This window comes from Aulonocara stuartgranti, assembly GCF_965226115.1.
Source record: "Aulonocara stuartgranti genome assembly, chromosome: 18".
NCBI lineage: Eukaryota > Metazoa > Chordata > Actinopteri > Cichliformes > Cichlidae > Aulonocara > Aulonocara stuartgranti.
Window position 1 is genome coordinate 8,730,407 of NC_138954.1, and position 12,940 is coordinate 8,743,346.

The following is a 12,940-nucleotide window of genomic DNA, read 5'->3' on the forward strand; positions in this document are numbered from 1 at the left end:
TATATTCAATAGTTGTTTTTTGTTTTATCTTTCAAATCCTGTTTATAAATTGGCTTTAGCCTGTGCAGCATCACAACTCAGGTGAGTTCTAAAGAACTCCTCTATCTTCTTCCACAGGTGGATCTCTGCTGCTGCGTGGGCCCTGGGCTCCCCTCCCCACACCACTGAGAAGCTAAGCATCCCATGGAAAGCAGAGGAACAGAAGGGTCCATAGGGTGGCTCCAGCAAATGTCCAGCTCCAGGATAAAAAATAGTCTCAAAGTTCTCCTTCCCACGACGCTTCAGTCTCTCCACCATCTGGTCCATGTAGGCCTTGCTGTCCCAGTTGAGGTCATCCTCTGCAGCCACAAAGAGAAACTGGCTCTTGGCTCGTTCAATGGGGACGAGGCTTCCTTTGTTCTTCTCTTCCAGGGGATCTTCAGTAGCATACTTGATAAGGTTTGCTCCAGACTTGGTGGTAATCACCTTGCTGAAGTCAAACATTAAGGGTGAGAGGATCTGCTGTTTCTTGTAGTAGAGGGGAGTGCCCACACTGGCACTGGTGCCATTGATCCAAACTAAGGCCTCCACACCGGGCACGAATGCAGCAAGAGAGAGCGCGATATCTGTTCCCTTTGATCTTGATATTATGCCGACTCCTTTACTGCCCGCCTGTGAAATAACACACAGAGCTCAGAAACCGGCAATTCCAAAGTATTAAAAGTTGTGACCTGCTGGGCATTTAAACTGGAACAGTTTAAAGAAAAAAATGGGTGTTCTGGCACATAACTCGTAACTACACATAACTAGGACTCCCTAAAGCAGTGTCTCACTTTTTGCCAAGCAATTCTTCAAACCTGACTGATTTTTAACCAGTTCACTGCATTTCACAGACTACGCATGCAATCATTCCCCCCCCCCAAAAAAAAAACAAAAACATTTGCTTCACATTCGGTCTGAACACACAGTTACATGGGTTCTTGTAAAGTTACGCTGCTAGCTTAAGTGTCACCCACTGGACCCACCTTGGGGTGGTGGCGTAAGAAATCCACGGCTTCTTTAAAGGGGTCCAGATGTATCTCTTTCATATTTTGTCTGTCACTGAACACAGCAATCGTGAGGACCAGAAACCCTTTGTTGGCCAGCAAACAGGCTCTTTTCTCAGACATGAAGGTGCCCAGATCCAGCACAGCAGGGAACGGACCTTCTCCTAGAACACAGACAACAAAAGTTTCATGTAAGTAGGTTATAATCATGCATAATGTGAAACTTTAACCTAAAGCCCTACAATAAAAGATCCATATTCAACACTTCATCTATGTTTTCCAGTTTAAATATGAATTAAAATGTTTTTCACTCATGTATCGTGATTTTGGTGTAAGTTTCATCATATAGTTTCATTACAGCCCAATTAGTGCTGTATTTTATGATCTCAGAGGTGTTAAACACATTTATTTTATATTTAAGGATACTTTTAAATAACTTCCCAAAGTAGTACAATAAGTACTTCTACAAAGGATACAGCTGTGCAAATATGATTACAGCTAATCTGACAAGCCACCCCCTCCTCTGTCCTCCAGATGCATTTTAGGAACTGAGACATCTTTTAAGACATCTGTTATTAATCTCTGTCTCTCTTCCACAACATGTCTTCTATCCTGTCTTCCTTCTCTCACCCCAGATGGCCCCGCCCCTCCCTGAGCCTGGTTCTGCGGGAGGTTTCTTCCTGTTAAAAGGCAGTTTTTCCTTCCCACTGTCGCCAAAGTTCTTGCTCATAGGGGGTCATTTGATTGTTGGGTTATTCTTTGTATGTATTATTGTAGGGTCTGCCTTACAATATAAATACTTTGAGGCGACTGTTGTTGTGATTTGGCGCTATATAAATAAAATTGAATTGAAATTGAATCAAGAAAAGTGATGTACCCTTTGCAGAAAATATACCTTCGCCACCTGTTAAAAAAAAAAAGGGGGCCCACTGTAATGATAGTGAATACTTCTAAGTGGAAAACCACATACAGTACCTGGGGGTGTAAACAAGACTCCTCGTATGTTCCCCTCTTTGACTGGGTCCCGACTGACCCCGTCTCCCATCAAAAACCTCTCGTTTGTCTCTTCTGCCAGTATCCTGCCATCCGCCTCCTGCTCATGCACAGAAAACTTCACCACGTGAGGGTTCAGAGCTTTGTTCTTGAAGAAGTACTTGTGCAAAGTGTCTGCCTTCAGTGACTGCAGCAGACCCATGGGCTGCACTCCAACGTAGCTCCCGTTGAGTGAGGGGTCTCGGTTCAGGTCGACCTCTCCGCCATCATCTGCCCTGTAAGTGGCTGAAGAGCCGAACACCACTTCTCTCTCGTCGGTCGATGTGGCTCTGATTGTGACTACCTGCCTTGACCGCAGCCCGGCCACTTTCAGCTGAACGGGCTCATCAAACAGACACCTGGTGCTCGGCAGCAGCCTCAGCCTGACTTGGGAGGACATCTTTTCTGAAAGATCAAAGACTGAACTCCATGAATGTTCAATATTTGGACAAATGGGTCATTGCAAGGAAAATAAAAAAGAAACATTCTTGGAATGCTTCCCACTCGACACCATCAGAATCAGATCTTCTTTTTTTTTAACTTCAATATATTTGAGGACGCAATGCTACATACTATGTAGATTACTGGAGTTACAGACCAGAAAGTATACAGTGTTAGGTCAAAATGTGGCACTTTTTAATGTCCCAGCATTTTTTAAATCTCACAACTTTTTAACCACATGAAATTTTAAAGGCTGAAAATTACATTTCAGCTTTGTTACAAACAGCAACCTATTTAATTTTAATTCAGCTGTCTACTGGGATATATCAAAATTTTCAGTAGTAAAACTTCATAAATTTAATGCCAATGATGCAGAGAAAAAGAAACAAGCAATAATACACTGGGTATTTTTCCTGCTCTGATCAGTCACTGGAGAAAACTCTCACAGGTGCATTTTGATGACCTTTCACATAGTTACTGGATGTGAAAGGTCATTTTTTCCCTACATTCTAGTGTCCAAAGTAATTTTCTAAAGCAGGGATTCCCAAGGTGTGGGCTGGGGCCCTCTGGTGGGCTGTAAAGATACTGCAGGTGGACCACAGTATTAACAGAAATTCGGTTTGGAATTACTCGGAAGTATGTGTAGTTACATGTTCATACAAGTTAATTTACTTATATAAAAAGTGAATTCGAACTGGTAGTACGAGGTGGTTAGTTTGTGATATTATTCATTACTGTGACCTTAATTTTCTGCTCATGTATTTAAATTTGTATCCCTGTGGCAGGCGGGGTCACACACTGGCCTTAACATTATGCATATGATTGGGTAACAATAGCAAATTATAGCCTGAGTTGTTTATGTTTGTTTTGTTTTCAAGGAAACATATACATTTCTTTTGTATTTTAATTAGAGGGAGGATTTCAGATTGGGTGGGCCCCGCTAGGTTTTCTTTTTTTAAATGGGCTGCAGCACTCTCGACTTTGGGAGTGGCTGTTCTAAAGCATCGTTTTCTCACTGATGGCAGTTTGTTCTTGGATCCTGATGATGTCAAAGAGTGCGGATATCCTTAATATGTTGTGGTGGAAGATTCTGTCTGTTTTAATTTGATATGGCTGAATGGAAGGCTCCATAGCATCACGTCTTTATATAATCCTCTATTACAAGATATACTCGACTGTACAGATTGTTTTGTCTGATTGTATTCTGTAATCACAGCGGGTATATACCTTGTTTCTATAAATGATTCTGTGTTTGCTATTATTATTTTCTGTTGTTGCACTCTGCGTTGTTCTTTGACCTCTTTGCAAATGCAAATTAAAATCTCTTCTAAATTCTGATGCTCAATTTAAACTCAGCAGGCCACTGGATGGCTAAATAGATGTTTGTATTAACAATCAGTTAAACAGGTGTTGAACCTACGCCCAGTGCTCCGACATGCCCTTGGATCATGTCCATGCAACAACCAATCTCCTCTCAATTAATTCACACAGGCGGACAGATCCAAGTTTTTTTAGGCTAAAGGTCGTTTAAATATTTTTGCGCTTCTACCCTAGGTTTTGTGGTAGTGCGTCTTCTTCGTTGGTGATTATTGTTAAACAGAAAAGAAACAACCTTCCATAAATGTATTTTTGAATTTACTATTAGATTGTATCGTGCATTTTAATACTGAAACAAACAAGAAACAAACAGAGGGAAGCGCAATTTCCCATATAATGCCATCATAGTCGACTTTCTTCAGCAAGATGATAGTCAAAGTAAATTTACAGTCTAGTGAAATTATGCTTGTAGTAAAGGTCAAAATTCACCAAAGGAAAAAGACTACCAAAAAAATTTAGGGTAGAAGCGCAAAGAAATTTAAGCGCGGTGTAACGCAAACGCAGTAAAACTAAAACAGTAAAGTTACTTGCTCCCTTTGAAAAAAAAATCGCACTTTTAATTAGTTTACCGGTAAGTCTGAAACTATACTGGAGAATCTGGGTAAATCTTCCAGAAAATAAACTATACTTTAAATAGTGTTAAACTTCTGCAGAGATCTCCACGCCAGCTCTGACGAAGGTATTCGCTGTGCAAAAGAAGAAGCGTATTTTATATACACTTTCAAAACATCTGAGCACAGACGCATAACTGGGAGTGGCCTGCATGTCTTCAGATTTTCTTCTCTGTCTTAAAAACAAAACTTACCGAGGCGGATGGATTCAATTACTGTTTTACTAAATCGGGTTAATCTAAAGCACGTTGTTCGCTCTCTCAGACTCCAGACCCCTTCCCGATCAATGCGCGTCATGACGAAGTCTGCGCAGACTCTGTTCTGTTCAGCTCTCTGCTGGAATATATTTTGGTAAATAAGCACCAATGTTACTGAGTGACTGCAGTAGTAAAACTGTTGAATCCAGCTAATGTAATGCTAAATGGTGTCCGGCAGAGGGCGCTGAAACCGTCTAACAGGCTGACACGGGCTAAGCAGGTGCGTTAGGGTAAGCAAACGTCCAGGTGTGGGATAGTACAGATTTTTTACACCCATGTCCGGATATTGAGATAATACCCCACATTTTAATTGTCTTTAGTTTACACTATTCAGCACAACACACAAATCTCAAAGTAAACCTTAGAAAAAACATCTATAAGTTCTCCCCACTGCAATTAAAAGTTGATACACAGAATAGAAAAAGAAATTTGAAATGATAGTTAATCCACAGAGACTTCGGACACTGGGCACCTAATTTTTTTTCATTTTCTTTAATCAGCAGAAGATTTTTCAGCTGTCCTGATAGGATCAGTTAGATTTTTCACAAAATAAACTTGCATTCAACTTACAGTTTCTGAAAAAAAGGCCTTTCTATGCTTGTCTCATTATTTGCAGTGCTTAATATCATCTAAAGATTCAGAGAGGCTCAAGCAGCACATGCAGTGATTTCCATGATTGATTCTGTCATGAAAATCACTGCGCTCAGGAGCACTTGCAGGCCTTTCACCTTTCAGGTTGAAAAGACTTATTGCATCATCAAACAAAAAATACACAAAAACTACACTGTCCCAACAATATTCCTCCCCCAGAAGCACAGCAACGGGTCTGTTCCCAAACATTTAACAGTAGTTTCCAAAAGAAGTGGGGATGCTACACTGGCCCAAGTGTTCTGAGACATGTTGCTGCCAGGAAATTTAAACTGACATTTTTTCCCCCTCAAAGTTCAAACACTTGATGTTTTTTGTGCTGTGCTGTGAAAAAAATATAGAATCATTGCATTCAGTTCCTATTTATATTCTACTCTGCATCACAGCGTCTTTGGAATTAGGAAAACATTTTATGATATTTTTTTTATTTTAATCTTCAAGTTAGATCAAAAGAAGAGGGCAGAGTCCAGTAGTTCATTACAACCACCAGAAAAAAAATTGTGAAAAAAAAGTGAAAAAGGAAAAACTCAGTTATGTAAAAATACTTGGAACAGTTGCTATAGTTTCCCCCTTCACTCTTTCCTGATAGCATGATAGAATCTGTATTTTGGAGATATGATGCAATGAAATGAAAGTGTATGCAGCAAGGACACAAATGACTCCACTTCTGAGTTGAGCATTATTGTGATTTAATTCACTATGTCTTATATCACAAAGAAAGTCTTTAAAAATGCAGACTAGAATTTCTGTATATAAACTGTACACAAAAAGCAAGGCACTATACAATCAGATTCTTCAAGCTGCTGTTTCTCTCCTAATGAAACTCTCAGGTGCCCAATAAACCAGGGTCACTTCAGCAGTTTTGAGCAATATGAGTTACCTATGAGGCCTGGCAGCATCCAGACAGTGTGGACAGAAGAAGTGACGACTTTCCTTACAACATCTGACACGACAGGACTCGTTTTTACATAGATACAAAGTCACAGGCGCACCTACACACAGTTTTACACAAATTAACGTTGCACACAAACATTATATACAGTCGCACACATACACAACCACAGCATGGCACTCTGACAACAAGTGTCCAAGTCTTTTTCTTTGATGAGTCCATAAGCGGTGATTTTAGTGCTATGACACACATAAAAGCCATGTATGCAACAAAGCCAGGTGTCTTTTTTTTTTAACCTGCTTGTTATACCACTTGAATTTCATTTTGTTAAGTAACGACAAAGTTGAGAAGTAAAACATCACTATAAGCGAGGCGAGTGCATCTCCAGTCTCATTCTCCTCGTATCAGATCAAAAGCAGGTTCATCTCTCTGCGGCTTCTTCTCGCATCTCCCTCTTGACTGTCCTCTCTTGTACCTCTTCACGTACCAACTCCTATTAAAAACACGATTAAAACAGTCCTTTGGCCTTCTTTAAGTTCACTTGCTTCCACCCTGGCAGACGTTCATATTCCTCTCTCTTCACCTCCAAAGCTTTCTGGGGTCAGAAAAAGAGACAAACGTTTCAGAAGAGAACACAGGCAGTGTGATAGGATCATCACTGAATGCCAAGCACAGCCTCAGAGAGGAGAGATGGCAATTTAACTCTAACTAATAATGGTTCAACATGATCAATATTGTTGTTCGGTGACAAAATTCAGCCTTTGTTTTATACTAACACACCCTGAATGTGTTAAGTTTTGTTAGCAGGTGCATTTGATGAAACACTGACTGTCAAAGCACCAAAAAATATAATTTGATAAAAGTCTAAGACAGGAAACATTTAAATGTCTCTCTTATCATGTTTAGTTTCAGTCTTCTTGTGTAGGTATGCCTTTTTCCTACTTCCTGTTTTACTCTGAAGGTTAGTTTATTCACATGATCATTGATTTTGCTTCCTAATTCTATCCTTTGTGCCTATCTGCCCAACCCTAATTAGATCAAGCTGTTTTAAGCATCCACAGCTTCATGTTTGCATAAAAGCTTCTTCAGATGTCCGATGTGCCCTACGTCGGTCTCTGTGGATGCAAATCCTTTCTCCTTCCTTGTTATTCAGCCTCACATCCCACTTCTTCTTTGCAAACCTCTTCCTTGGAATACTCTTCTCTGTTTCCTGTATCCTTGTTCTCTTTCCTGTGTCCAGATGATAGACCAAACACCTTTTTGGCTGGCTATCTATCTATCTTCACCTTTGCAATGAAAATTCAGGAGATCAGCGTCTTTAGAAGTGCTCAAATCACCTGATCAATCATGTTTGATTGAGTGAAGCTCCAGCGCCATATCTGCAGGATGTTGTCCTTTGCACTTTGCACTGGATCATTTCATGGATAAACAGATGAGTAGGTGCTTAGTGATTATACATTTTTTGGTACTTTCACAGTGAGATGTTTCAGAGCGCACAATTTTCAGAAAAGTTCAGTTTAATATAAATAGGAAAACAATATTTTCAAATATTTTCTTGTACAATCACATCTGCTAATTCACTGATTCTCTAACATGACGTGATATCTTGTGCCCTGTGGGGAAACAAATCAACTCCATCCAGTGTTGGTGTTTTTTCATGCCTCCATGTTGTGCTCCACAGACAGATAGTGAGTCAGACTGCAGTGCAGATAACAGTGAATCACTAAAGAGCATTTATTTGCACTGAGAGGAAAGGTAGAAGTTGTGTGCGTGCGTGCAAAGAGAAAAGCTGCAGGAGCAGAGAAGTGTGGAAGGAGTGCGGCGTGGTCGGAGAGATAAACTGCAGCTGCGCAGATAAAACCTGTCAATTATCACAAGAGCATAAACACATCATTTCAAAGTCTAAACCCGCTCCCACCAAGGAAAACATCAAGAGATAAGCGACCTCTTAACTCACTAGGATGTAACTAATTATTATTAATTATAACATTACATAAAATCCATAATTTCCTGATGGTTTTTTTCTATACAATATTAGTAAATAGTGACAAATAATCCTGATGCGATTCTGAGCAATACTGGGTGTTTACAGGTACAGAGAATATATATTTAAGGCTTTTAATACTTTTTACTACTTTATATACAATTTGAGACCAAACATACAATGAAAATATACGTCTATCCAGGCTGAGTTTAAGAACGCCTGCTAGATGTGTTTATTAATATTAAAATAACATGAAAATCTCACGTTTTTTCTAAAATGAAATCTCATTCTCCTCCGTCTGAAGCAAACTAAATGCAGAGTTTAGATTTCTTTCCAGCCACTAGCTTCAACATCGATGACTAACCATCCTTGTCAAGCTATTGACAGGTCATCGTCATCATCATCTTTAGGGTTTTCACTGCTGTAAAAATGGCACCTCACTTGGTCTAAGAATGTGCAGGTATGAGTTAAAGGTAGCCTACAGTGGATTTACCATTATGGGCACACCCTGAATGAACATGAAAAGTTTAGCCTATCTATAAATCCCGTCCTACATAAGATCATTTAGGAAAAAGAAAATAATGTAATAATTTTTAAGTCCTGTATGTAGGATATTTAAGGGGTTGTAAACTATGAATGTTTTATGTCATTTATAATAAGAAGGACTTTAGAAGCACATTAGAGTTATAGCTTTAACTCTGAGGTATTAACTGAAGTGTATAAAAGTACACACTTACAGCACATACCAATCAAATCCTGAATTCTCTGACTGATTCAAGTGGTCAGTTGTAACTTTTCATCTTTTCTCCCAGCAGAGATGGAAGCTAATTTTGGATCATGTGTCATTTTGTATTTGTTGTCTCCTGTGTGAAGGAGTTGAAGTGCCAAGTCCTTTGTGATTGCAGCTTTTATAAAGTACTGTCTAACAGCGTAAGGGTGTTTCTGGATGATCTTTTCAGACATAATCGTGCAGCCAAGCACAACCTTTCCTCCTCGACCAGCACCACACTCAAGAGACAGGAGTGATTTTTTTTTAAACACAGCGCTGACGTGCTCGAGAGAAGGACGGGTCATCAGTGCGGATGAGTCACACGAGCATCTCTTCTTACCTGAATCCACCTACAAACTGGTCTGTAAAGTGAGAGTTAGATGGTGTTAGATGGATTTTAATGACTGAAGGTTAGTTACTGTGTACAGTTCTGGTTTTCCACCATTTATACTTGTTGATGTACCTGCTACATATCTGCTCAAATCACTGATGTGAATCACTGAGGTTATTTTTGCTTGTGCCAATAAAAAAAGAAAAGAAAGAGAAAATATGCACCAGATAAAATTGGCTGAGATCTATTTCAGAATTGTCTGTTTGTGCATCTTTGCAGCATTTCCAGTGTTGCTGCTGTTTTCTCTTTGCTTTCTGGAAGCTTCATTCTGTAAGTATATCTGCATGTATGCTTCTCAAAATGATGGAAGAGGACAAAGACGAAAAAGAGGCAAAACTGGAGATTAGCAGGTCATTTTGCTGGTGTGGCTCCTTTCAATTGTCTGTCTGTGGCCTCACATTCAGGCTTTTTGCACTGAAAGTCCCCTCTCAGAGGCCTCAGGACTTTACACCTGAACTGTGCACTGCCACTCTCATCCTGGGGACGATCCTCCTGTTTAGCCTCCAGGTTACAGACCGAAACTCAAAACTTGTAAGACAGAACAGATTGACAAAGAAGTTGTCTGCTGTCTATGTAAGTCTGAGGCTGATGGTGAAATTGCAAATGCACACTTGTAAACGGCCAGGGAACTTCCAGGGAACAAACCAAACAGATACAGTTTTTGCTTTTTATAGGTACAGTCAGGCAACATTTTCCTGTTTGCCACAGTGTTAAAATGTCATCAGCTATATTTTCTTTCTCATCAATAAAAGATAACTAAGTGAAAATGTCACTTCAGAAAAAATGCCTCACTGTGTCAAAAAGCTGCTACTATAGATATTACACTTCTACTTTAATTAGGTCACAGGTAAGTCATGTGACTAATTTGATTTCAACTGAGCTGTCATTGTTATCAGATTTAAAAGTTATAAAAAAAAATCTGGTAAAAGGAAAGAAACATGCTGATTTTTTTGTGTGACTAAAACGCTGCCAACAAAAACTTCAAAGCAAAAGTAAAATAGTTTTTCTTCACTTTACTGACCTCAAAGTCCTGGTCAGACAGGTAGAGCTCCAGGCAGAGTGGGTCAACTCCCTCTGGCAGCGGCCGGGCCTGTAGCTGAGCCAGAGGGAAGGTGTTCTGACAGAGCCGGGCCAACACGTCCTCCACCAGGATGATCTGGTTACACACCTCCGCCTCCTGCAGCCACAACAGAGCATGCACAGGCTCCTTTGTAGTAATTGTGAGAAACCGCTTTGTATCAGTGAGGAAGGAAAAATATAGCATAATCTAAATGTTAATCACATTTTCCACTTTGGATGAGGGCATATAAAAAAGGAGGTGCAGGAAGAAAGGAAGTTTTATTTAATTTTTTATTTCTTTTTATTTGGGACGGAAAAAGATGTTTTAAAAGAAGGATGAAGGGAGTCAGAATAGCTTGTTTCGGACATGAAACTGACCTGAGGGGGTGCAAGGCTGAGTATAAACTAAATATGAATTACTTTGAACATGAATATGGAAAGCTATTGCAGTGACGTCCAAGAGAAAAAGTATAGGATAACAATATGTCTTGCTCACTTTCTCTGTAATCTCAGCCACGTCCTCTCTGTGCTCCCAGCTGGGAAACATGTTGGTGAAGGTGAGCGGCTCCAGGCCAGCGTGGATCAGGTATGACTTCTGAGACTTCTTCTCATTCCTCTCTGCAGGAGAAAATCAGCACAAGGTTCTCATTAAATCACACATTAACCTTTTCCTAATGTTTTTCTTTTCTGCTTTTAAAGTTTCTGGATGTTTGCCTCACGTTTGCAGTACTGCAGCACAGTCTCCATCGCGCACTTCCTGTCTGCATCCCAGCGGATATGAGCAGAGCCAGTCCTCTCGCTGTCCTGAGGCCACCAGCCCTGCCACAGGTAAACCTCATGGAAGTTATCCACCAGGAACAAAGCTGTGCCAGAGACATAAGATACAGTAAGAAATATGCGGTGTAATCTGCATACTGTATGTTCTGGATTTGTAGTTACGCATCTACATTTTAAAGTGTCCCCCCCCCCCCAAATGATCCTTTAAGTCTGTGCGAGCATCAGTGTGAGGATAAAAAAGACAATGAGATTTGAAAGTGTGTCTTTCATTTTGCAAAAAATCAGTTCCTAAATAACATCTCTTCATCTTGTTTTTGCAAGGATGTGAGAAAGAGATGATGGGATGAAGCTATTTTTATATCCTCACTCTCTCTGGCACCATCTTGGACAGATACAACTGATCTCATTCTAAAACACTGACGTGTTCTAAAGGTTCAGGTTGTAGAAATGTACATAGGTGTATATTTTACTCAAATGACACAAGATTAAACTAAATGAAAAGAAAAACAACCTTTGAGCTGAGATGATGAATATGAATACTCTTGCACATTAGAGCTCCCACAGTACAGTTTATGCATGTATTTTGTCCACAAATAATTCAACATAATTAAAATAAAACTGTTTTCATAACAGCTCAGCTGCTCATTTTATTCCCCAGCAGTCAATAAAAACATTGGTCTTCATTCACAAAGAGTGTGTTCTCACAAATCTGTTCTTAACTGTGCAGATGAACAAATGACGCACAAACCCTGAATCGTCCAAAAAATGAACAGTAATGAATTGTGGAAATGAATAAAGAATTACATAAATGCACATACATCAGACAGATATGCTTCACCACTTTTTCTACCTCTAGGAAGGTTCCCTATATCCAATCACTGGATACTTTATTAGGTATACTCAGCTAGTAGTGGGTTAAACAAGACGCTGAAAACATTCAGAGATTTTGGTCCATATTGATAATGACAGCATCACACAGTTGCTATAGATTTTAAATGAGGTGGATGGCATGTCTATCTAAAACACTCCTGTTTCCTCACTCGAAGCTTATGGAGCAAGGATGGATGGAAGCCTTAACTAGAAGAATATAAATCCCCACCCGCCAAACGTTTGTGTTTCAGTCTCACCAGGTTGAGGTGCATTGTACAGATCTTCCTGCAGGAAAGGCAGCGAGCTGACCAGGTCTGGAGCTCTGGACGGGTGGAAAAACTCATTTGCTACAAAATCTCCAGATGTGCTGCTCAGCTGGAAGAGCCGTGGGGTGAAATTGAATTTTCCTGGATCTGACAAACAACAAGATACATCATCCTTCTTCGGATGATGACCAGTGTAGGTGTGGAGAGCTTTAGACTACACCTCATGATTTAATATTTTGTTAAACATTGGAAAAAAAAAATCAAACCTGTTATTTCTGATTTCATTTATATATTTTTGATAAACAATTGTTGTTATTGTTAATTCCTAAAAAAATAAAAATACTGCAGTTTGTGAAATACTCTAAAATCTTATATTGTAGAGTAAAGAGCATTAGGTCTTTACATTAAAACAGTCATTCCCAAATTCAAGAATCCTGTGACCTCTTTAAAAACCAAAAATTCCCATGAAGTCCACCCAATCTTAAATCTTCAATTCAAAACACAAGAGAAAGTGATGTATTTCTTTGAATGTTTTAATACT

At 39.6% G+C, this 12,940-nt stretch overlaps 2 protein-coding genes across 7 annotated transcripts in view; both read right to left on the bottom strand.

The window, feature by feature from the left end:
- Window positions 1-4,838, bottom strand: LOC309693267 (acyl-coenzyme A thioesterase 1-like). The gene is made up of 4 exons (XM_082512328.1): window positions 4,681-4,838; window positions 2,001-2,462; window positions 1,005-1,189; window positions 1-651 (listed from the first exon to the last, which is right to left on the bottom strand). Exons 1-4 carry the CDS (start codon window positions 4,781-4,783, stop codon window positions 43-45), a joined length of 1,359 nt encoding a protein of 452 aa, XP_082368454.1. The 5' UTR covers window positions 4,784-4,838; the 3' UTR covers window positions 1-42.
- A 1,225-nt stretch (window positions 4,839-6,063) lies between these two features.
- Window positions 6,064-12,940, bottom strand: part of svilb (supervillin b) — a 51,848-nt gene continuing 44,971 nt past the window's right edge. For all 6 annotated transcript variants that reach the window (XM_082512691.1, XM_082512690.1, XM_082512689.1 and 3 more), the window contains 5 exons: window positions 12,391-12,546; window positions 11,206-11,349; window positions 10,983-11,104; window positions 10,449-10,604; window positions 6,064-6,878 (listed from right to left, as the gene is read on the bottom strand). In XM_082512691.1, coding sequence (XP_082368817.1) covers window positions 6,792-6,878; window positions 10,449-10,604; window positions 10,983-11,104; window positions 11,206-11,349; window positions 12,391-12,546 — 665 coding nt within the window. In that variant the 3' untranslated portion in view covers window positions 6,064-6,791. The remainder of the gene's footprint in view (window positions 6,879-10,448; window positions 10,605-10,982; window positions 11,105-11,205; window positions 11,350-12,390; window positions 12,547-12,940) is intronic.